At 35.6% G+C, this 23,902-nt stretch overlaps 1 protein-coding gene across 1 annotated transcript in view; it reads right to left on the bottom strand.

Moving 5' to 3' along the window:
• The window catches only part of DAT (Sodium-dependent dopamine transporter), a 188,216-nt gene that overhangs the window by 26,926 nt on the left and 137,388 nt on the right, over positions 1-23,902 (bottom strand). The window contains exons 4-7 of the mRNA XM_081770816.1: positions 22,951-23,105; positions 14,063-14,229; positions 11,940-12,078; positions 7,715-7,849 (exon numbers count right to left, since the gene is read on the bottom strand). Of these exons, the coding sequence (XP_081626942.1) occupies positions 7,715-7,849; positions 11,940-12,078; positions 14,063-14,229; positions 22,951-23,105 (596 nt within the window). The remainder of the gene's footprint in view (positions 1-7,714; positions 7,850-11,939; positions 12,079-14,062; positions 14,230-22,950; positions 23,106-23,902) is intronic.

The following is a 23,902-nucleotide window of genomic DNA, read 5'->3' as shown; positions in this document are numbered from 1 at the left end:
AACGTCCGATTGGTCACTGTGAATGAAGTAGTAGGTCAGCGCTACCATCTTGACACAGACTTGAGCGGTACATCAGTGTGCATCCAGCCGCAGAAGAGTGAAAGTTGTCGGATCACTAATTCCACTTTTGTAGCGTTTCAAAATGTGTGCTGCAATAGAAAACCCCGCCAAGTGCGAGATGCGAGCTGTTTTACGTTTTCTTACGGCAAAACAATATTCGACAGCAGCTATTCATCGGGAACTTTGTACCGTGCATACACCAAGTGTGATGAGTGAAGGAGTTGTTCGTGAATGGGTTCGTTCATTTCAAGGTGGACAAACAAATATTCATGACGAAGAGAGGAGTGGCAGGCCATCAGTGGTCAATTATGAACTCGTCCAGAAACTGATGGAAAAGTTCGTGAAAATCGACGTTACATAATATATTTTATGCATATGAAAAAGTGGCTTCGATCTCAGCGCTTTGGTGATAAGGCACTGAAAGATGCGGTCTCATGCTGGCTCAAGGCACAAGCGGGAGATGTTTATGCTAATGAAAATTCTAATCAAGTGCAGAGATGTGATAAGTGCTTGAATGTTTATGGAAAGTATGTTGAAAAATAGAGCACAGAAGTAGTTTTTCAGATGTATATAATAAATTCTTATCATTTACTTTGGTGTTTCTTTTTAAACCAATTGGAGGTTACTTTCCGAACGGCCTTCGTATATCATAATCAGTAAAAATTAGTTTTACTAATGCTACTCTCTGACTTGTATTGGATCAATCCTGTCCTCAAATTTTACAGCTTTAAACTTTAACTCACTTCCCGAGTCGTACAATCATGAAATTTAACACACCGATATAATTCCAGTGAGAATGTATTATTCCGTTGTTATTTTCATATATTTTTATAAATTTTTAACAAATATAATTTTTAGTTGTACAGTACGAAGATGAACCTACGAGAATGGAAAATGTTCTGAATTATGACTAAACAATAGACAAAAAGTAAAATTATAAACAGTTGTAAAAAAAAATGCCGTACTTTCTTCAGAAAATAGAGCAAATCATACTGAAAAAAAAATAAAAACAATTATGTTTCCAAGAAAATCACTCTTTAAGGTTGGTTTAAAGGGACAAGTTTTGCCAATAGATGTCACTACAGTCTTCGTATCTCATGTATTTTTTACCTCTCACGAAAATTCATGATTTCTCTCTCAAATTTCAACCTAGAGACTTCAAATTTTTAGAGAAGGAACTTCATAACCTATCGAAGGCAACAATTCATGCCGATTTTCTATTTAGAATTTTCTTCATTGTTGAAATGGATATCCAAACCTTTAACAATATAACTGTTTCAACAATGAAGGAAAATTCTAAATAAAAAATCGGCACGGATTGTTTTCTTCGATAGGTTATGAAGTTCCTTTTCTAAAAATTCGAAGTCTCTAGTTTGAAATTTGTAAGAGAAATTGTGTAATTTCGTGAAAGGTAAAAAAGAAATACATGAGAGAGATACGAAGACTGTCGTGACATCTATTGGCAAAACTTGTCCCTTTACACCAACCTTAAAAAATAGCCCTATTTCTACCAGCCTGAAAGAAGCATGGAATAAGATCTCATATAGGATCAATTTACAATATAAGTTTGTGTTGTATTTGTTATTGATTATGTTGTTACAAACTACTTTTCAGTAAGACTGGAAGTTTTCGAAATGTGGGTCTGGAGAAGAATGGAGAGAATTAGTAGGGTCGAGCAAAATACGAAATGTTGATACAGCAATTCATGCGCAGGAAATAAGTTTTCTGCAACTGAATATTGATTTTCTTCATTTTGCACCTTTTTTTTTTTTTTTATTTTACACTTACGGTAATTTATTTCCTTACTACACAAAAACGTTACAAGTTCCAGCATTGGTCATGATCTCGAAAATATCTACATAGAACATGCTTACATTTGTTTCAAGTCTCAGGTCTTTATCATTCTTAGATCAAAAGATATACGAAGTCAAACTTTGGGTTGCTCAACTTTACGAACACACTGTAGCTTAAGAGTGTACCTTTCAAATATATATAATACAATTTGGTTTGCTCATTCTGATATTTCTTTATTTCAAAACGTCTGTTACTTTCCGGACAGCCCTCGTATCTAAAAGTCGTGTATTTACCCATAACCAGGCCGGTAGCCAGCCCAAAAATGAAGGGGGGCCGGCTGAAATTAGGGGGGCCTGGTCCAACCATATTATAGTTCATTTGCAAGGCTACGTGAAAATTTTAGGGGGCAGCAAAAATTTAGGGAGCCCGGCCCCCTTAGACCCCCCTGGATACGGGCCTACCCATAACCCTTTGTAAGCAGTAACATGAATGGTTTTCAAAAGCAAGAAGAACATAAAAGTAATAAAACAAACAGAAAGCCACAAATATCTATCAAATTCAAGTTTCTAAATCTTTGTTTAAAAGTTGCAACACTGCCTGCTTCTTTAGCCATGTCACCTCTTTATACAGCATCCAGGACTGGCCCCTCATTCCACGCTCTGCAACCCTCCCCCTTTTCCTTGCACCATGCTCAATCTGAATACCAAGAGAAGAAAGCAGAAAAATCAATTTCTCATTCCTTTCACTCTTACAACGACAATATCCCCTCCCCCCAACCCTTTAGCTTACGCATTTTTCGAATCCTCCCTCCGCCACGCCGCCACTTTAAGAACAGTTCCGCCAGTTACTCAAGACCATTTTATGCCAAAGTGCACCAATTCTAATTCTTCAGTCGCTGAAAAGATATTCTTTATGGGAGACAGAAAGCACAGAACTTGCTTCTAGAGGTAGTGTCTTTCTTTTCTTCTTTTTTCCCGCCTTTTTTCTCCTTCTTTAAACCTAGGCTCTTTATTCGGGGACGTGCTAAGGTTTGTAGGACCACCCAACCCTGACTAATGGTGTACTCAAGTGCTTTCTCGTTTCTATAGTTTTTTTTAAAATGAAAGTACAGACTCTTTTTTTTATGTCCTATTACGTATTTCTTGAATTTTTATGATGTATCACATTTTTAGTAATGTTTTCCAACCCTGTTTCTTTTCTCTCTTATTGGCGGGAAAATAAAAAGACAAAGAAATAATGTGGCATTTATATTATATAGCTCATAGTTTTCATGGATCGTTGCTCTGGAAAACATAATATTGCTTTTAATCACTTAACCCATTTATTTTTAAATTTTAAATCTTTTGATATAGGCCCTTTCAGCCATAAAATTTTCATTATGAACATTGGAAGTTCAAAGCTGTTGGAAAATCCAAAATGCTTTCTCACAATATGTCATATGTGAATGTAAAAGTTATTTATATTTTGTGTTTAAATTAACATATTAACAATTAATTTTGTAACAGAAGAATAAAAATGGTACTTATTCACATTTTCGCATTGTTATCGTATTTCGCGATTCGTATACTGTAGTTGAAGTACCCAATATTATCCGCCTTGGGTAGTTGATGGTCTTGAATCGAGATTTGAAACAAATTTTTTGCCTTGGTTTTCGAGGTTGTAATCGATATAATGGCGTAAATGACTAGCTAATCTCCAACCAAGGGCGCCCATGTTGTGGTTTCCAAGAGGGGGCAAGTATAAGCGACATTTCAAATGTAGTCTCAAATTTTGCGGTAACTATTCTAAAATATCTATTGGGTTTTCGATCTTCCGAAGCACAATTTCCTTTAAAGGGGGCGAGCGCCCCACTTTGCCCCCTTTGATGGGCGCCCTTGTCTCCAACATGAAGCTCTTGTAGTGTGTGCTATGGAATGTAGTTTTATCTTATATGAGACTTTTGTACTACTAACGGTGTTTTTGAATTACCGTCTTATTTTGGTATTTTTTATATAGAAATAATTGTATTTAGAAACAAATTTTAATTTTGATGTATTTTTTAATGTGGATGAGATTTGTATGTCGTTACGTGTAACGCCTAGTTAGCAGATACGTTGGTTGAAGATAGAATGACATGTTAGATGTAGGAACAACACTCACTTGTTTATCCCACAAACGCCCAAGACCAGTTTTATTCGTTAGCAACTGCATTGAACAATACCGTGTTACATCGAAAACCTGAGAAGAAAACTAAATGAAATTCGTACAAGAGAACGGGTAGTGTGCCTGAAGTGGAACAACGGGGGTTTGGCTAAATGAATGATAAAGCCCATGTAACGTAGTGAAAAAGAAAGTGGGTCACTGGTGGCACAAGGGGCGTTTGTGGGTTATAGTTGTTTCAGATGAAAATATGGTATTACAGTTTAAATTAGTTTCGTGTTTAATTTTTGACTAATATCGGTCACTTAGGTTTTAAAAAAGTCTGTTGGTTACTCTGTACCGATTGAGCCGGTTGATGGGTATTATTTAGTTTCTCCTCTAAATCTCTTAATGGACCACTGTAGCTTTAGTGGTAGAGCGTTCACCTCTGATGCATGGGGTCCTTGGTTCGATTCCAGCTCGCACCAAGTGATTTGTGATTGACAAACACTGTGTGCGTGGGTTTTCTCAGGGTTCTCCCGTTTCCTCTCACGTTCTTCACTCTACCATTTCATCCATTTCTCATCATCACTGTCAGTGTTTTCCTGTTCTGCCTAATGACCCTCCAGCACTTTGTAACATAATTTTTATCTTATCTTTAGGCAGAAGAGGAATTCCTGTTCTGCCTAACTTCCTTTCTGCCTCATCTTTGCAAAAAAAGAGATATTAAAATTTAACGGGAAATTTAATGCTAATTATTTTCCCGATAATTATAGTTGCTTTCAGGACATCTTGATTCTCTTATATCGTTTCAGCTTCTCTGAAATTAAATTAGCAATCATAGACCATCATTATATTACTACGAGTATATCTACGCGATATCTGTTGGCCGTTTACAGCTTCACCGAGGAGATCTCATCTTTCTCTTTACGAGCATGCAGCTCACTGAACAGTAATAGTTAAAGATATACAATTGCTCATGCCAAAACGTGGATTGATTCTCTTTCATGACATGGAAATTTCTTTAAAATAGTAATAGGAAAGTTTGTATTTTTCAAAAAGTGATCTTTAATGTTAAGGTAATTCACTCAACATTTCCTCGTACAGAAGTTGACATATTAAGAATAAGAGTAACATAAATATATAAATTGGAAAAATAGGACCTAATAAATTAGGTTGCATATTATATAAGCAAATACGAAGAAGATCATTCTTTTACTCAGTGGCGGATCCAGGGGGGCGATCGAAAACCGATATCAGAGTTTGGAGCTCTTAAAACTAGCTCTAAGTAGCAGTATTACAACCCACCGCCCCCCCTCCCCTCAGAAGTCCGTCCTGGATCCGCCCCTGCTTTTACTGTATAATTAATTTACCGATCTCTGTTCATAGTCTAAATAACAAGTAGTAGTATAGGCACAGTAAGATGCTGTACATAAAAACTCTTCAGTTATGTGGAATTAAAGTGTTATAATAATGTAGTATTTAACCCTTGACAAGAAAAACATACTTCTCAATGGTAAAAGAATTAACCATCTGAAAGATGTAAACAAATGCTTGTTTATGATTGGCCATAATTAGCAAATGTAAAAAAAAAAAAATCCTTATCTCTGATTGGTGGATTGCCTGTTCACGATATTGAAATGGAACTTCCAGAAATATTTGTACTTTTTTTGTTTTCTTTGATGTCAGTTTGTTTTGTTAACAGTTTTCCAATAACTATTTGTCAAGTTAGTCAAAGTTGAAATATAACATTCTTCTTTCTTAATTTAGTTAGTAACACATTGAGTCATGTCTCCATAGAACAATTGCTGGCTACAGTTCTGAATGAAGATATGTTGGTTTTTGCATACCTTGTGTTTATATAACATCAGTAATATGCGTTCTTATACATATCGATTCTGTTACAACATACTCCAAATAGGTCTAGAACTTGTGACTGTAAGGGATGTATCGGTGTAAAAAATAAAAGATACTTCGTAATGAAGAAAAGGGGAGAATTAGTTCACATAGAAAATATAAAATAAAACTTTGATTTTTAAAAAGTACTTTGAATTTTGTGATCTTATACTCGAAGTGCCGTAGTGTAGTTACCGTGCAATAGAATAAACTGGTTAAAATATTATTGAGACAATTACAGAATTATATTAGTGTGTATTCATGATAGAATGAAATGTATTCATGATAATGTATTCAACTTACAACATAATAATAATAATAATAATAATAATAATAATAATAATAATAATAATAATAATAATAATAATAATAATAATAATAATAATAATAATAATAATAATATGAAAAATAATTACTCAAATTTTTAGTTGAAATTTATTTCAAAGTATTCAGCGTCAACAAATAAGTCTGTTTCACAGCATTCCTGAGAAATCCACTTACAGACTGAATCACAGGAAGGGGAGAGTATCCGGAAATCCTAACTTTTGTGTAAATTTAGGCTAATTTTAGGGGGATCTTACAAATGTTAATGTAATTTAGGCTCATATTGAATTTAGATCCTTCCAAAAATTCCTGCGTATGTTATCTGACTCATAGGAATTCTGTTGAAAAAAATTAATTTTCTCAGAATCACCAAATTTAGAATTTAAAATTGTATGCAACTTCCTTTAACAAAGTAATTATATTATTAAGTTTGTATTTGTACAAATATTGCTCAGTTCTCTGTAACACCGGCATGCTTTTTGTTTGTTCTGACTTCATGTCCGCCAGTGATTCTTTCCATTTCAATCGCATGTAGAGATTCCTCTCTTTTAGAAGAGTACTTAAGAACTTACGTAATGAGAGGTGCGAAACATCTACATTCGACTCGTATTTCCGATGCGTGTACCTTGGCTTGGGTTTCGTCGTCCTTCCTTCCCAGACATCAACAAAGTTTTGATTCTTGCTTCTGGTTTGACACTTCCACTAATACATGTTATATACACAAGGATACTTGTATCAAGTTTCTAGTAAAATTTCCAGCTTTTATTGGTATTGACATTAAGAAAGCATTAACTACGTGCTTTTAGTTTATATTATAAGAAAGTGGGAGGAAACGGGAGAACCCCGAGAAAACCCACGAGCACGGTGTTTATCCACCACAAAGTCCACACGGGTGAGTTGGGATCGAACCATGACCCCAAGCACCTGAGGTGAACGCTCTACCACTGAGTCACTGCGCCCCCCTTGTCGAGCTAAAAGAAGATTATGTTGAAGAAAAAAATCATTGCAAAGTGATTTCTTTAAGGACTTATTGAGCGAGCCTGCTACCATCTTCTCTGTTAAACCAGAAGTGAAACCATTGAAACCAGAAGTGTCAGAACTGAACCACTTACGGTCTTAACGTTCATCGCCACAGAGTAAAAACGGTAATAGATAGCGAGAAGCGGTTTTCTCGAAACAGCTTTTTTTATTATTAATTTTGGACTTGAAGATGTGCTAAGAACATATTCCCTCTAATTTATGTAATAAAACTAGAAATAATAGAAATCTACTAACACTTCCGGTTTGAATATTGAGAAAATATTACGTCACACAAACCAAACTTCTTAGCGTGTTGTACACATGACACTGCTACTTATTATGTTATCCAAAATAATGGTAATGAAAATTGAATATAAGACAATATAAAGATCAAAGTGCTATCACCATTCTAGAAGTACCTTTTGTGTTTGTATTAACATAAGGAAAGAAATATTAACGAACATTTCATAATTTATGCAATCAAATGTTATGAATTACTTACCTCTGCCTTCGTGATAGCTGAGAAATTTGGTGACAAATAATAACGGATTCCTTCTGCAGCGCCTGGGAGGGTCACACCACGAATTAACAAAATCAGAAGAACAACGTAAGGAAACAAAGCAGTAAACCACACAACCTGAAATAAAAATACAGTATTTCTTTTAAAAGAAAAGAAATAATACATAATGGTCATCACGTTTCGTATTGGTAACAGTAAGTCCTCAGAATGACTACTTTAGTAGCCAACATTGGTTCATTACAGATTTATACGATTTGTAATCACTAAGGCTTGGATTTCTATGAGATATCATATTTTGATTTGGCATCTTTTTTTTCTTTTTTCTTTACATATTTAATTAAATACAAATATATTTCTGATTCTTGTGAACACAAAAATACTTTTTTAGTGTTGTAAATGCATATTTTTAACCGTTTTAATTTAGGCTATATTTGGGAATGAAGTGATACAAAAATAATATTATTGGTCTTATTTTAATCGAGTTTGGCTTAATATGCCAATGTTGGCGATGAAGTTCTTTGGAACTTCACTTCTTAGAAATATTCGAGATATTGTAATAGCATTTGAAAGAATACTATAGTGTAAGGGTTAACGGTTCTTCACTTTACATGGCATCAACCACTTCGAAAGAGATTTCGCCGACTCACATCTATTTGTCTATCTGTCTACCTCTCCTCCCCAAGCATTATCGCCAAGTCCTTGCAATCACAGTCCAGTTATAAGTTTTCAAGAAGGTCCTTTAAGGTAGAGTACATACCCATCCCAAAATGGGAGAAGCCATGAAGTAGAGACCTGCACGGGCCGAATTTTTCGGCCCGAGCCCAATCCAGCCCGAATGTGCCTAGGCCCGGCCCAGCCCGGGTCCGAAAAGTTTTGAAGATTTTCGGTCCGAGCCCGGCCCGGCCCGGCCCGATACGTTTTTTAAAATTCTTGGCCCAAGCCCGACCCGGGCCCTATAAATTTTAAAAGTTTCATTTTGTAACATTTTTCACGGACACACTTCTTCAACGTTTGCCTTTATTCTAATTATCGTTTAACGAAAGTCAATAATTATTGCAATTAATTGGCCCCAGCCCGGCCCGACCTGAAGAGAAATCAGTGTCTGCTCGCCCAAGCCCGGCCCGGCCCAAAGAAATAACAGAGTCGGCCCGCCCAAGCCCGGCCCGCGGGCCGGGCAGGGTTTCGGGCCTCGGGCCGAGTCCGGCCCATGCAGGTCTCTACCATGAAGTGTGGTAGAAACTTCAAATACTACGTTACTCCCTCAAACCATCACTGGTACTTATGAGTGACTTTTTTCTTCTTTTCTTTCTCTCTCTGCAGAGGGATATTTTTCGAATTTTTCGTTTTTTTTTTTTTTTTTTTTTTTTTGTCTGAAAGAAACTCCTCATCATTATGAGCATAATTTCAAGATGCCTAAAAGTCAAATGCACCAGTAGTGTGAAGTTATACTTTTTTAAAAGATTATGTTTTGGGTTAAATTTTGCCACTTTTGAGGCATAAATACATGCATATTTCTAAATTTTTTCAGTCATCGGAATCCAAACCCTAACCACACATCACACAAGTGGACTTATGCGAGGGGCGGGAGGGTCAGCATTGATTTAAATCACTTTTTTTTTCTTTGCTCCTTTTCTCCTTTCGAAATTTAAGCCAAAAAGGTTCAAATACAGAAACCAATTTAATAGTTTTTTATATATACAAGCTATCAAAACTAAATACGTTCACCTAAAGTTCACTTAATGAAAAAGTTAACCTCTATTACATATTACGGAACTATTTTGTATCAGTTCTTAAAAATCAAATAACAATAAATTATTTAATCCAGATAGCACGTTTTTTAAATGCTATATAATGTAGTATTGATGATATAGAAATATTCCACAGACATTCGAATACTTTTGAAACAATGTTAGAATGTTCCTGCTAGTCTAATGGATAGGGCGTGTACCTTTTCATGCACGAACTCCGGGGTTCAATTCCCCGTGGAAGAGCAGCACAAAATTTTAATTTCACAATAATTCACTTTTTCGTTAATCACATGTTTCCTTTAGTCTAAAGGACATAATTGTGAGACGTTAAACTAAAAATTCCATTAATTTTTTTATAGACTGTTCTATGAATATTATTGTACTATGCAACATAGGCGGCGCCACAATGGGTGCAGTGGGTGCAGGTGCACCCACATTAACTTCAATTTTCAGATTTCCTACAATAATCCTTTCTATTTTGTATACTTATTGTTTCCTATGTTTGGATATATTTGAGTGACTTCTTAAGTCTCTCATAAGTTACTTGCTATCAAACAGCGTTTTTTTTTTTTTTTTTTTTAAGTAAAACTTAGGGATTATTTTTGAGATCTTAAGGCTCAATAATGCAGAGCGTTCTGCCAACAATGTTAGGATGTGTTGCCAGACCGTCTTCGGTTACTAGTTGCTCATGCGAACGGAATTTCTAGAAGATCAATTATGACAAGTCCAAACTAAGATCAACTATGCTTCAACAGAGACTCAACTTCATAATTTTGCTTTCTGTTGAAAAATCGTTTTCAGTGAGCATAGATATTGAAGAATTTAAAGTCATGGTTCCATTCAACAGAAGAATGTCCTCATAAAAGCTCTTGTAATTGATGCCATTGCAAATAAAGTAACCTTGAACTCCTAAAAATTTTGATATTTCTTTGATAAATCCATAACTTACATACCCGTGTACCGAAGTATGAAGTTTCTTTAAATATGCAAATAAAAGTTTTTATTGCGTACCATGTTAATATTTTTTACTGTCTTATCTGTTCCCAACCTGCATCCACATTACCAAAATCCTGGCGCCGCCTAAGATGTGCAAGACGTAAGGAAAGGTGCGATGACCACTAATTTAAAAATGGTAACTTAACCTCTTCACGGATATGACATCAAATGATGCCACATATTTATCGGGAAAAAATCCGATTTTTTTTTCACGAAGAAGAGTGCGAATTGAAGGTAAGTAAAAATAATATTGTGAAGCACTTGGTTTTACTTACCTTCAGTTCGCACTTTTCTTCGTGAAAAAAATTCGGATTATTTTCCCGATAAATATGTGGCATCATTTGATGCCATATCCGTGAAGAGGTTAAGAACCGAAGAGCTCGACAATAGGCAAAATTTTGTTTGTTTAAATATTGAACAATATTTAAACAATAAGCACGATACGTCATTGCTTTCTGAATCTCTTTAAGCAAAGTGACAAAATTAAAATGCAGAAAACAATAGTGATTCGAATTTAGGATGGCTCTAGCACCAATAGCTAAATGCCAAACACTTTTTTTAAAAAAAAAAAGTTAAAAAATCTTTGCACACGCATCAAGTTGACTATGCTTTATGAAAAATGTTTCCCGTTCTTTTGTGGTTTTGTCAATTAATCGCAGGCACATGGCACATCTATAGGTCTCCCAAAATCTGTAGGCACTCTAGTATTTTGAGCTGAAAACTTTACAGATCAACATACTTTTTTACATGTAGGTCCTATACTCTTTATAATTCACTTAACATAAAATTGTTAATTTAATCGGCAGTAGCGTCTCTTGAGGGAAGTCACAATATAAGGGAACTAAATTTAAAAGATGTGCTTTTCCTGTTTGCAGATTGTAACGATATGTGACCATTTTTATTTTAGCAATATAGCCTTAGTTCGTAACTTTTTTTTTTTTTTTTTTTTTTTTTTTTTTTTTTTTTTTAGCAATGTGACAACTCATGAGCCACCACTGCTGTTTAGTTTAAGTTAATCATTGTGTTAATACAAGTTGTAGTAAAAAATCGGGGAAAAAATGTGTGTATTATTTAAACAAAATCGGGGCAATGTTTTGGATTCTGAAAACGGGACAATCCCGATTAATCCGGAAGTATGGTCATCTTATTCAAATTTGGCCCACTTTCTAAACAAGATGATGTATGTATAAGAAAAATGGGATGACACAGTTAAAAATAAGATTTGAACTATCGTAGTGTGTTTGATGCTGTTCCACTGAGAATTCGAGTCGGGACCTCGTGCGTGAAGGGCACCATCGCTAGTCACTAGACCAGCGAAAAGGGTAACAAAGCAAATATATTCAACCCTTTTATCACTTAACGAAATAATGGCCACAGTGAAAAGGATAACAAAGCAAATACACTCAACGGTTCTACCACCTAACGAAATAACGGCCACTATAAATAACGTTATATTCACTTACCTTTCCCGAAGTGGAGATTCCCTTCCATAAACTGAAGTAGCAAATAACATAAACAGCGAGGAGGCACAAAGCTAAGTCCCATTTGATTGTTCCTAGATCATGAATTCCCTGGCTTTGATGGAGTTCCAAAATCAAGCGACTAGAAAAAAAAGAAGAAAGATGATTAGAGGAGGGATGGCTCTATAGTCTAATAACAAAGTCATCTGCGTTCCTAATTAAAACGAAGAAAAACGTTTAAAAAAATAAATAATATAAATATTTATCCCTGTATACGAATTATTATAAAAGTGTAATTGAAAAATCCAAACAACTTTCTTTGTTTTATTGCCTGCCTTATTACTAAACTGGTAAACCATGTATATTGCTTCCTTAATTCGCACACCTTTCTCTCCAAATTAATAAATTAGTTGAGAGAATAGTCAATACTACATGTACTTCCCCATAGTTTAATTCAGAGATGGCCACCCTCACTCATTTTTGCTCTCAAGAGAGCCGGCCTCACCCTCACTCACCCTCATTTTGGTAGATGAGGGTGAGGGAGTCGACTGAGGGTAAGGATGTCTGAGGGTAAGGTTGAGGGAGCCGATTGAGGGTGAGGGTGGCTGAGGGCGTGTGTGAGGGAGTCGATTGAGAGTGAGGGTGAGGATGGCTGAGGGCGTGTGTGAGGGTGTCGATTGAGGGTGAGTGTGAGGGAGTCAACTGACGGTGAGGGTGGCTGAGGGTGAGGGAGTTGATTGAGAGTGAGGGTGGCTGAGGGTGAGTGAGGGTTTGCAAAAATGCCCATCTCTGGTTTAGTTATTAAGTTCAATTGTCAATACGACGATTTCACAGCAAAACTAATAATACCTTCACTGAAAGAATAGATACTTAAACTAAGCTATTCACAGCTAAACTAGCCTAATAATTTTATTTAAAGAATACTTAAAACTCATTGAATATCACTAACGCGATGATCTGTGGAACCCGGAGGTTCAACGCCGCGTTCATAAAAGCTCTTCATTTACTTCTATTCTTAGCCAACTGGATCCAGTTCCTACTTTGTATTTTTATTTCTGTGAGGTCCTTCTTAATATTGTCCTCCCATCTGCGCCTAGATCATCCTAATGGTCTTTATCCGATTGGATTTCCAGTTAAAACTTTGACAGCGTTTCTACTTTCTTTCATTCTGGCTACATGACCTGCCCACCAGAGCCCCCTAGACTTGATGACATTAACGATGCTTAGTAAACGGTATAAACTATGCAGTTTGTCGTTATAAAGTTTCCACCATCCCCCATTCCCGTTCCTCTTGGGTCCGAATATTTGTCTCACAGTCAGGATCTTGTTCTCAAATACTTTCAGTCTACATTCTTCTCTCAGATTAAGTGACCATGTTTCGCAACCATACAGAACAACATGCATGATAATCGTTTCATATATTTTAAATTTCAAATTGCTCGACAGAATACGCTAAGACAAAAGAGTTTTAATTGAATAATAACAAGATTTCCTGTTTTTAATCATTTCATTTCTTCGTGAATATAGTTTTGGCTAGTTAATGTTAATCCTAAATATTTAAAAGTATCCTCTTTGTCGAAAGTATTATTTGATATTTTAACGCATCCATAATTTGTATATTACGATTCCGACGAACTTCCATGTATAAACTTAAAAAAAAAAGTAAATAATACGTTTTTCACAGCTAAACTAGTATATTTATTGACTAGATAATGAATGAAACGTTTTTCACAGCTAAACTAATACATCTACTGATTGGGTAATGAATGGAACGTTTTTCACAGCTAAACTAATAAATCCATTGATAGGACAGTGAGTGGTATGCTTTTTTTTTACAGCTAAACTATTAAGTCCATTGACAGAATAGTAAATGTTACGTCTTCATAGCTATTCATTGTAAGAACAGTAAACGGTACGATTTTAAGTGTTAAATTAATAACTTGAATGCCGGGATAGTAGGCTAAATACTACATTTTCTCACTAGATTAATAAATCCATTAACAAATAAGAAAATACTCCGGTTTCCACAGTTTCAGAATCTTTTCTCGACTAACTTGACTTCCAATTGAAATTTTATTACATGCTATATACTTTCATAAAATCGTCTAAAAATAATAAATACTTACTTGAAGTATTCTGTGGCTGCAGAAGTATATTTTGGTTCATCTCCATTCCAGCTACTCTCATTGTAAGTTCTATTGGTAGGGGATACAACAGCAAAGGTGGTAGTTTCCAAACCAGAAGAAGTAATATTAGTTCTATTCAAACTGTGCTCAACTGTTTCTGGGGATAACTGGAAAATATTTTTTTTTTAAATAAAAGAATGGATAATTATATTTTTCTATTGTTCAATAGCCATAATTTTATAAATGGCTTAAATAATAAATGGCTTATACTTTAATATCTTATATAGGGGTCAGGAATGTACTCAGCAAGTTTTTCTTTGGGGGAAGGCGGAATACTTTTTTTCAGGAGGAGCTGGGCTTTTACACACTAAAAGCGAACCGGAAGTCCTCTTTTTGAATGTGAAAGCATTAATAACTCACCATCCATAGATTATATATATATATATATATATATATATATATATATATATATATATATATATATATATATATATATATATATATACACCAGTGGTCGAAGTGAGACGGTATGCGGTGGTATGCCATACCGCCTCTGGTTTTTCAGTGATGAAGGCATACCATCTCTGGTTTTTCGGTGATCAAGAGTAGTCACTGAAGAGTAGATGCTAAATACTTTTAATAAACCAATTTTTATACACAGGAATTGACGAATAGCTTTCCACGTAAAAAATTTTTATTTCTTATGTGGAAATAATTTCTAAGTTAACAACACCGACATTTTTCTTATCTTTTCCTTAGCTTTTGTTTTTAAAATGAGGCGTCTTCGAAGTTCATCTAGTTTATATTTTGATATACCATATTCAATTGTCTCTTTCGTATGTATGTACATGTCTTCTTGTCTTAATTGATATAAACGTCGTGTTTTGAGCATGGGCAAATTTAAGGGCTGTCAGCTGTGGGGGGCGGTTCTTCCAGGGATTTGGAATACCCCTCATTCGAATGGGGTCTGGGAGTTTTCCCGCAGGAAATTAATATAAAAACTCTGTTTCTGAGCATTTTCGTGTCTGATTCTCTAGAATACAACACAAGGGGATTTAATTGTTGCAGATAGTCGTTGGCGAGGGATCAAAGTGTCTCCATGTCGCCTTCGTAACTAAAGAGAAGCTCTCCAGTGGTTTTCAGTCATTATGTAAATAGAAATGCAATCTTTTAGGCATCATACTCTCACTGTATTTCAACATTTAGATAGGCGATATGTCGAGTCAAAATCGTAATAAAACATACCGCCTCTGCTTTTTCCACACTTCGAACACTGTATTACACGAATTATTATTATTTGCACTTGGTTAGGATTAACAATTAGATTTCTGGGCTTTCGGCACCTATGGCCAAGTTAGCCCATCACGTATAAGAGATGACGTCCTTTGGCTATAATTTAGGTACCATTTGCCTGGTAGGAACGAGGAAAACCCAGGAAAACCTTAATCAGGAGGGTTGGCCTCAAAAATGCTTTTTACACATTTTTGACCGAGTGTTCCCACCGAGAATCGAACCTGAGCCAGTAAACTATTCATACGAAAAGACAAACAAATTTTAAGAAGTCCGTTTATTTGGTGTCGCTTTTATGTGTGTAAATAAAAGACATGGAGCACCGCGCTTAAATTTCTGGCTTTAATTTCTTAAAATAAATTATGTTATGCTGCTGGTTGTTACTGAAATATTTATGTTTTCAGAAAAGTTTGTTCGAAGAAAACTTAGCCTAAAGCGTTAATTACCATTTGTGGACTTCCTAGTGACAAATGATCATCATATCTAAGGGTTACTTACCGTAGGAAGTATTTGTTTATGAGATAACGATAAAATTGCATGAGTCGTATTTCATGAAATAATAATAATAATACAGTGAAACATCTACTAACGGACACCTTTATAAAGCGGACACCTCGCATAACGGACATATTTTGTAATCCCCAAACACTGTAATAGGAAAAAACATATTGGCAAACCTCTCTAAAGCGGACACTCTCTAGTACGGACACGGACAGTCTTTCTTGTCTTTTATAGGTATTATTTACCTCGGTATTACGGACACTCTCTCTAGACACAAGTTGGAAAGTGCAGTAAAAATACACTTTTAGTAATTCATACGTATGTCACCAAGGAAGAACATGTGGGCGTGACAACATTTTGCTTCCTCAACTGTCTATTCAGCAACCCAGAGGAAGGGTCTCTGTTTCAAAACACCCTTATATCCTTTGCTTGCATTCCACTCCCAAAAAATCTGTTTCAGAAACAAAAGTGATTGACAGTTGCCCACTGTTTGGAATGACACATCATTCTACTGTACCCGCTGGAATCTCTAACCAAACAGAAGCCAAGTTTGGTATTTTTGACCACGCGTACGCATATTGTCTTTTAAAAAAGTCAGTGCTGGACTACAATTAACTCACAAATTAAAGCAATACACCGAAAACATAGTAAGTAGCGATCAGTGTAAAGTGCAGAGAACTATAACATCTTATTCCCATGTTGTGCCTCGAATTGGATGGAGCAAAATAATGCAGGTACACTAACATTTTGCTAATATTCATAAATACGTAATTCATGCAAAAATATATTTTTTCTAATTGCATATTACCTTGTTTATTAATTTACGTAAGAAAATATTGAAACCTCTCTAAGGCGGACACCTCTCTATTGCGGACAATTTTTGATTCCCCACGGCTGTCCGCTTTATAGAGGTTTCACTGTAATAATAATAATAATAATAATAATAATAATAATAATAATAATAATAATAATAATAATAATAATAATAATAATAATAATAATAATAACTACTTTTGTAATATTTTCGTGACAAATGATTTTGTGAATTTTTCTAGGGCAAATGAGTTATGCCATATTTTTAGGTTATTAATAAAACATCTTTTAATGAAATGGGAACAAAGTTGTCTGACTCGTTTTTGAGAAAGTCGACCGGGAAAAAACTCATCCCTGAGAAGAAACTATGTATTGTGATTTTTTTTTTTTTTTTTTTTTTAGACAAATGAGTTATGTCATATTGTCAGGTTATTAAAAGTATTTATTTGCAAAATACGAACAAAATCGCCCGACTCGTTTTTGAGAAAATAATCTGGAAAACTCAGTCCCAAGAATAAACTACCTCTTCCTGATCCCCCCCCCATCCTGGAAAACCAATTTATGCGATATTATAGAGTTGTTAGTTAACATTGATTTCTGAAATAGGAACGAATTCACTAGAGCCGTTTATGAGAAAATCGTTAATTTTCATCCTTTAGAAAACTACCTTCTTTCTTTGTAGTACGAAGAAAATTCAAAAAGTACCCTAAGGAATCTTATAACAACTTTAAGTTTTAAATTTGGCCTCGATACGTTGAACGGTATGACCTCTAGGCAAGATAACATCTTTATCTTAAGACAAACGAACAGACATACAATAATCTGTTTTTCGACATGTAGCGGCTGTGAAATTAGTTGAAATCTCGAATTCGACTTTTTTTTTCACGATCATCGAACTTTCTTCTCTCCTATCATCGCTCGAAAGTAAAAATAGAGAAAAATCGACAAAATAATAATAAGATCATTCTTAGATAGGTATGCTATAGCATAGTAGGTTAATAAAATAGCAACTATGTGCATCCAGTTAGGTAAATGAGAGTAATGAAGTCGATGATTAATCAGTATTAATAGTGTAAGCAGGGCGCTGAATCATTTCCTCCTTTAGTCAGTCTCCTTTAGCCTAACCGGCATAATCGTGGGACGTAAAACTTAAAGATTTCATTTTTTCCTTTAGTCAGCGATGCCGAAATGGATTCTGCTTTCATGTAGTATGTTCCATTTGCGACTCCTACCTTTATATAGACACGTTACGACTCTTGTATATACATAATTTGTCATGAAAAACGGAAAAGCTTTGCACGGATATATTTAAAGAAGAACTTACTTCCCATAAGCTTTATCCTTAACATGACATTTCAGCAGATTAGTTCTATACTGTGTTCTTAATATTTCGAAACTCTTTTCCGTTTCCATTGTCATAACAATTTACCATTTGTGGGTGCGGATAAAGAGCATTAAAAAAAAAAAGAAAGAAAAGAAAAGAAAAGAAAGTGGATGTTTAAATTTTATTGTTAGTATTTAGCTTCCGTTTGGCTGTATTATTAGCGTGCGTGACCTCGATGTGCATGGTCCCTGGTTCTATCCTCGCTGGGAGCATTAACATTTTCTTATATTAACACAGCATCATGAGACAATTGAGGAGCCACCTGAATTAAGAGGTAGGGAACTCAGATACAGAAAGTCAGAAACAATTGTGCCTGGGAATCGGTGCGCTGGCCACTCATCATATAGTTTAACGTAAGCCATCTGGGTGGCCATAACCTTTTATGGCTCTAGCGTCAGGAAGTTTAGTTTAGTACTTCTTAGCAAATTTAGTCAGTACTTCAATACTGAAGAGAATGTAACTCCTTTCTAGTATGTCATATATGCAATTTGCCTTACCTTTATGCACTGAAATAAAATGCTAAACTTCGTGTCACAAGAGTACATGAAGTTCTCTGGCAGACCATATGGCCCACATTAATGTCGGTGACACCATATGCAATGCTTGGTGTATGTCTACATGTGTGTGAAAGCGCGTATCCTCATTATGGCAATCATTAGTTCTCTCCGTGATATATTTCTGGCTATACCACTGTCATACCGCTGAACACCAATTCTATAGTCTATAAAATCGGTAGTACTAGGCTTCTGTTAACCGCAACATCAGGTTCTTAGGGTTGAAATGACAAGCTAAAATAGTCATGCTGGGATCACTTGGCTGTGTTAAAACTGAGTTGTTAACACAATATATATATATATATATATATATATATATATATATATATATATATATATATATATATATATATAAAAGAGAACGTACAATTCTTTGTCCGCTCATCACGCTAATACGGCTGAACCAATTTCTTTCATTTTTGGGGGGTTATTAGGATTTGGACCCTAGATGGTTTTTATCATATCACTTTAATTTTTAATTACCAGTGTCTTGAGATAATTGACCATTCAGGTGTCCACAAATCCTTTGTTAGTTCATCATAGGTAAAAATAAACGTATTTATATGCAACCCGCATGACCGTGTCACTCGGCGGGTTAACATAAATGACAGGCGATATACAGCGGAAAATAGCTTGAATCTTCTGTTTAAAATTTTTTAATTGATTTGCTTATTTTTACAGACACTTTTACAATATGCCAGCACCGGGATGACCGCAGCGAAGCGGGGCGGGTTAACATAAATGACAGGCGATATAATGTTAAGATTTACTGCAATCTTCTATGGTTTTTATCATATCACTTGAAAGCGAAAAAGTAAAAATTATCTAAGTAACAAAGTTTATTGCGTTCCGGGGTGACCGCAGCGAAGCGGGGTGAACGCTTCATATCACTTGAAAGCGAAAAAGTAAAAATTATCTAAGTAACAAAGTTTATTGCGTTCCGGGGTGACCGCAGCGAAGCGGGGTGAACGCTGCTAGTATATATATATATATTTGCAATGTACAGGCATATTTTACAGGATATGAATTTTGACTACATAAATATAAGCGGTTTAAATCTTTTTTCAGTTTTTCGTACACCAAATGTGTAATTTCAAATTCTACGGGACATATATAAAAATTTAACATGTTTTAATAGTTAATATCGTCATTGTGTACTTTTGATAATAAAGAAACGTTATTTACGGAACTGCAATAGTGCAATTGCCTATCAAATAATGAAAAATAGTTAATATCATCGTTTTGAAATATGTACATAATGAAATATTTGTTAGATTCAATGTCCTGACTTTCTCCCAGCATATTAGTGGTCTAATTGCGACACTCTAGTATTTAAAATGGATGATGTATACAAATCGAGGTGCTGTAGCAGAAAAGCTTTCTTCTATCATTAGTGATTGCGCCAACAAAAATGATTTAACTTCTTCGAAGAAATTGTTCAGTTTTGCTTTTCATAATCTACGAATCCCCAGAAACCGAACAACATCCTCAGTCACTAACATAGTCAAACAAAATCTAAGAGAGTCTTCTGTAGTAGAATGTTCTGCAACTTCAAGTAAGAAGATCAAACCCGACTTATCTAAACTGATTACAGCCAAAATCGCTGATTTTGATACAAGAGGTGCCTTAAGATTACTGATATCTGACGATTCTCTGGCTCCTTCGAGTGAGGAAACTTTTGCTAGTCTACAAAACAAACATCCGTCTCCTTCCAGAGTTTTAGAAATGCCGGAGCAATCAGACTGCTTGACATCTTCTCTCCTTGTAAATGAAGACATGGTATCAAGAGCAATCCATAATTTTAAGAATGGCTCCGCTTCTGGAATCGATGGCTTATCCACTCCACACCTGAAAGACGAAATTTCTAAATCTACAAGAGCATCAGCGTCTGTTTTACTAGGCGAAATCACGAAATTAGTTAACACCATTTTAAATGGAAACGTAAATCAAGACGTGTGGAAATACCTTTTTGGACCCAATTTGTGTGCATTACGAAAAAAAGGATGTCGGAATCAGACCTATAGCAGTTTGATGTGTTTTTCGACGACTAGCATCCAAGATAGCTGTTTCGCTCGTTTACAACCAATGCTCTCAATACTTACAACCACACAAACTGGGGTTTGCAACTAAAAAAGGTAATGAAGCTATTATTCATGCCACACGGACATACATAAAGAGAAATGAAAACGCAAACAAAGTAATCTTAAAAATTGATTACAAAAATGCCTTTAATTCGGTGGAAAGAGATTCAATGCTAAAAGAAGTGAAATCTTTTATGCCACATTTGTATCTTTTTTTTTTTTTTTGGCAAAGCTATGCTTATCCATCAATATTATTTTATGGAGAAAAAACTATCTCACCGCAAGCAGGATGCCAACAGGGAGATCCTGCAGGTCCAATGTTGTTTAGTTTGGCTATTCATCCGATAGTCCAAGCGCTTTGTTCTAAATTGAACGCCTTTTATCTGGATGATGGAACCCTAGAAGGATCGCCGAATATAGTCATAGAGGACATGAAGCATTTATTTACAGAATCTAAGAAAATTGGGCTAGAGGTGAATTCATCGAAATGTGAACTCTATTACACATCGGGTAAAATAGACACAGACGTAGAAATCCAATTTAAAGAGCTGTTGCCAGGCATACGTATTTTACAACCAGATGAATTATTGTTATTAGGGTCTCCGCTCCACGAAGAAGGATATGATCTCCATTTCGAGAAATATATGAATAGTTTCAAAGTAATAACTGAGAGACTAAAAAGTTTACCCAATCACATAGCTTATTTTCTTCTCAAAAATTGCTTCGGCATTCCAAAGCTAACGTACTTTTTAAGAACTGTTCCAACATGGAAAAGACCATCTAAAGTTTTACAGATAGATAATTACTTGAAAAAGACATTACAGCTAATAATCAACTATTCCCTAAACGAAATCCAATGGACACAAGCAAGCCTTCCAGTCCGCCTAGGAGGTCTAAACATACGGGAAGCACCGGACTTGAACCTACCAGCCTTCCTTTCCTCTTGCCATGGGGTGCGTTCACTTGTCTCCAATATTCTAAATATTTCAGTTGACAACGTGGATATACATCACATGGATGAGGCTTTGGAAATTTGGAAGGGGATCTACAACAGTAAAATTCCTGAGACAAAAGAATTGCAAAAAGTTTGGGATGCAATATTACTACAGGAAGTAATAGATAATGAAGTAATTCCTGAAAGTATAACTGACACTGTGCGTATGAAAGCTTTACAGAAAAAAGAGACCGGTGCTTGGTTGCAAGTCACGCCATCTAAAACAATTGGTACCTTTTTAGATAACAAAGTTTTTCAAATATGTGCAGCTTTGCGTCTGAGGGTAAATATCTGCCATACATTTACTTGTACATGCCAAAGCAGAATGAATGAAAAAGGGTTGGTTAATTGAACAACATAATAAAACGATCACTGGCGAGCTTTGATTTTCCAAGCATTTTGGAACCACCAGGAATGTTTCGGGAAGACGGAAAGCGGCCAGATGGAATTACCCTAACTCCATGGAAAATGGGTCAACGGTTGATATGGGATGTCACATGCGTGGATACCTTTTCACCATCTTATTTGCCATCAACACAAAACGAAGCAGGTAGTGCAGCTGAAGTGGCCTGCAAGAGAAAACACTGCAAATATTCTAAACTGAAAGAAGAGCATCTTTTCGTTGCTTTTGCAACTGAAACTATTGGGGTTTTCAGCAAAGAAGCTCACAAATTTTTGAAAGAACTGGGTTCCAATTTGATTAATAAATCAGGTGACGCCAGAAGCCAACAATTTTTAGTACAAAGCATTAGCCTAGCTATACAATGAGGCAATGCGATTAGTATCTTAAGCTCCTTCCCTTCACACAAGTTAGAAGAAATATTTTATCTTAATTAAACATAACACCTATTTCGAATTTATAACAATACAGTATATAATTTATTACGTACTATTTTCTGCTACGATAACATCTGTGTGACTGCTTCCATATTTATGAATATATGTGAAGGCTTCATGAACACTCTTCACAACTTCTATGGTACATTCTAAACTAATGTATTCGGTTTTTAATGACCTAGCTGGTTGGAGGCCCAAAGAGCTATCAAAACAGATTAGACAAAGAAGAAAGAACATCACTGTATGTAGCGAGATGAGGAAGAAAGTAGTGATTTACATTCACAAGACTTTAAAAAATTTCTTTCTTCGTGTGTATAAAAATGAAAACTCTTCAAGAACTATTAAGTAAGAAATGTCATACAAAAAATGTATACAAATTATTCCTATCATATGATATAAATATACTTTTTTTTTAAAAAAAAAAGTATGCTTACCGGTCTGCAAAGTGGCGTATTCCAAGAGTTATCACAGGTAGTCCATGGTAACATTGTACTAAAAGAAGCAAAGAAAAAGCGCAGGGCCCAAGCAATGATGACATTATAATAGAAGTCCACGTAAAAAGCGATAAGAGCCACAGCATATCCTATACCTAAAAACAAAGAAGAAAAAAAAACATGTTAGATACGCATTCAATTGTGTTTTCATTCCTTGCTATGATACGTATAAGCTTATTAATAGTTTAACGCTATAAGGCTTTATAACACTTTTTTTTCCTAACAGTATTTGTAGTTTACACAATAGTTAGTCATAATTCAGGTACGAGAAAGGTTCAGAAACTAAGGTTACAATTTCGATATTTCTGGAGTTTCGTCTGTTGTAGAAGAATCAGGAGTGTGCGGTAATTTTTTAATACATGGAGTTGGCAACTGTACAGAGTTTTAGCCACCTGCCACCTACGGCACTAGTTATAGGTGGGAACCAAGGATGTTATAAAATAGAGGACCTGCCCATACAATAAAATCGTGAAGCCGTACGTCACAGCTTCGCCACACCTACTCTGCCCGCTCCGCGCCACTAAGATCGCAATGTTTTGAGCCAACAAACATGGCGGAAGCGAGAGTAGCCAATCAGACGTGCCGGTTCCGACGATGCTCGGTTGTTTTTTTTTTTTTTTTTTTGGCTTCACTGAGTTCATAGGATGAAGATATGTATCGGCAAATAATCTATTTTATAACATCCTTGTTTGGAAACCTGGTCTTGCGAAGAAGTCTGCCCATTTATTCGGTTTCTGTGGGCGAAACATGTAACCGCGGCTGAAATTCACTAGCAGCTGGTAGAGGAAATCGGCCAAGACTTCTCACCTTGGGCGTCATCTTCCTTCACGACAACGCGTGCCCGCAAACAGCCTAGAAAATCACTATGCTGTTGAAACAGTTTCGCTACGAC

Source organism: Thermobia domestica, chromosome 9 (assembly GCF_964235325.1).
Source record: "Thermobia domestica chromosome 9, izTheDome1.hap1.1, whole genome shotgun sequence".
In the NCBI taxonomy this organism is placed as follows: domain Eukaryota; kingdom Metazoa; phylum Arthropoda; class Insecta; order Zygentoma; family Lepismatidae; genus Thermobia; species Thermobia domestica.
Note: the sequence above shows the minus strand (reverse complement) of the source record. Positions and strands in the feature narration are given on the sequence as shown.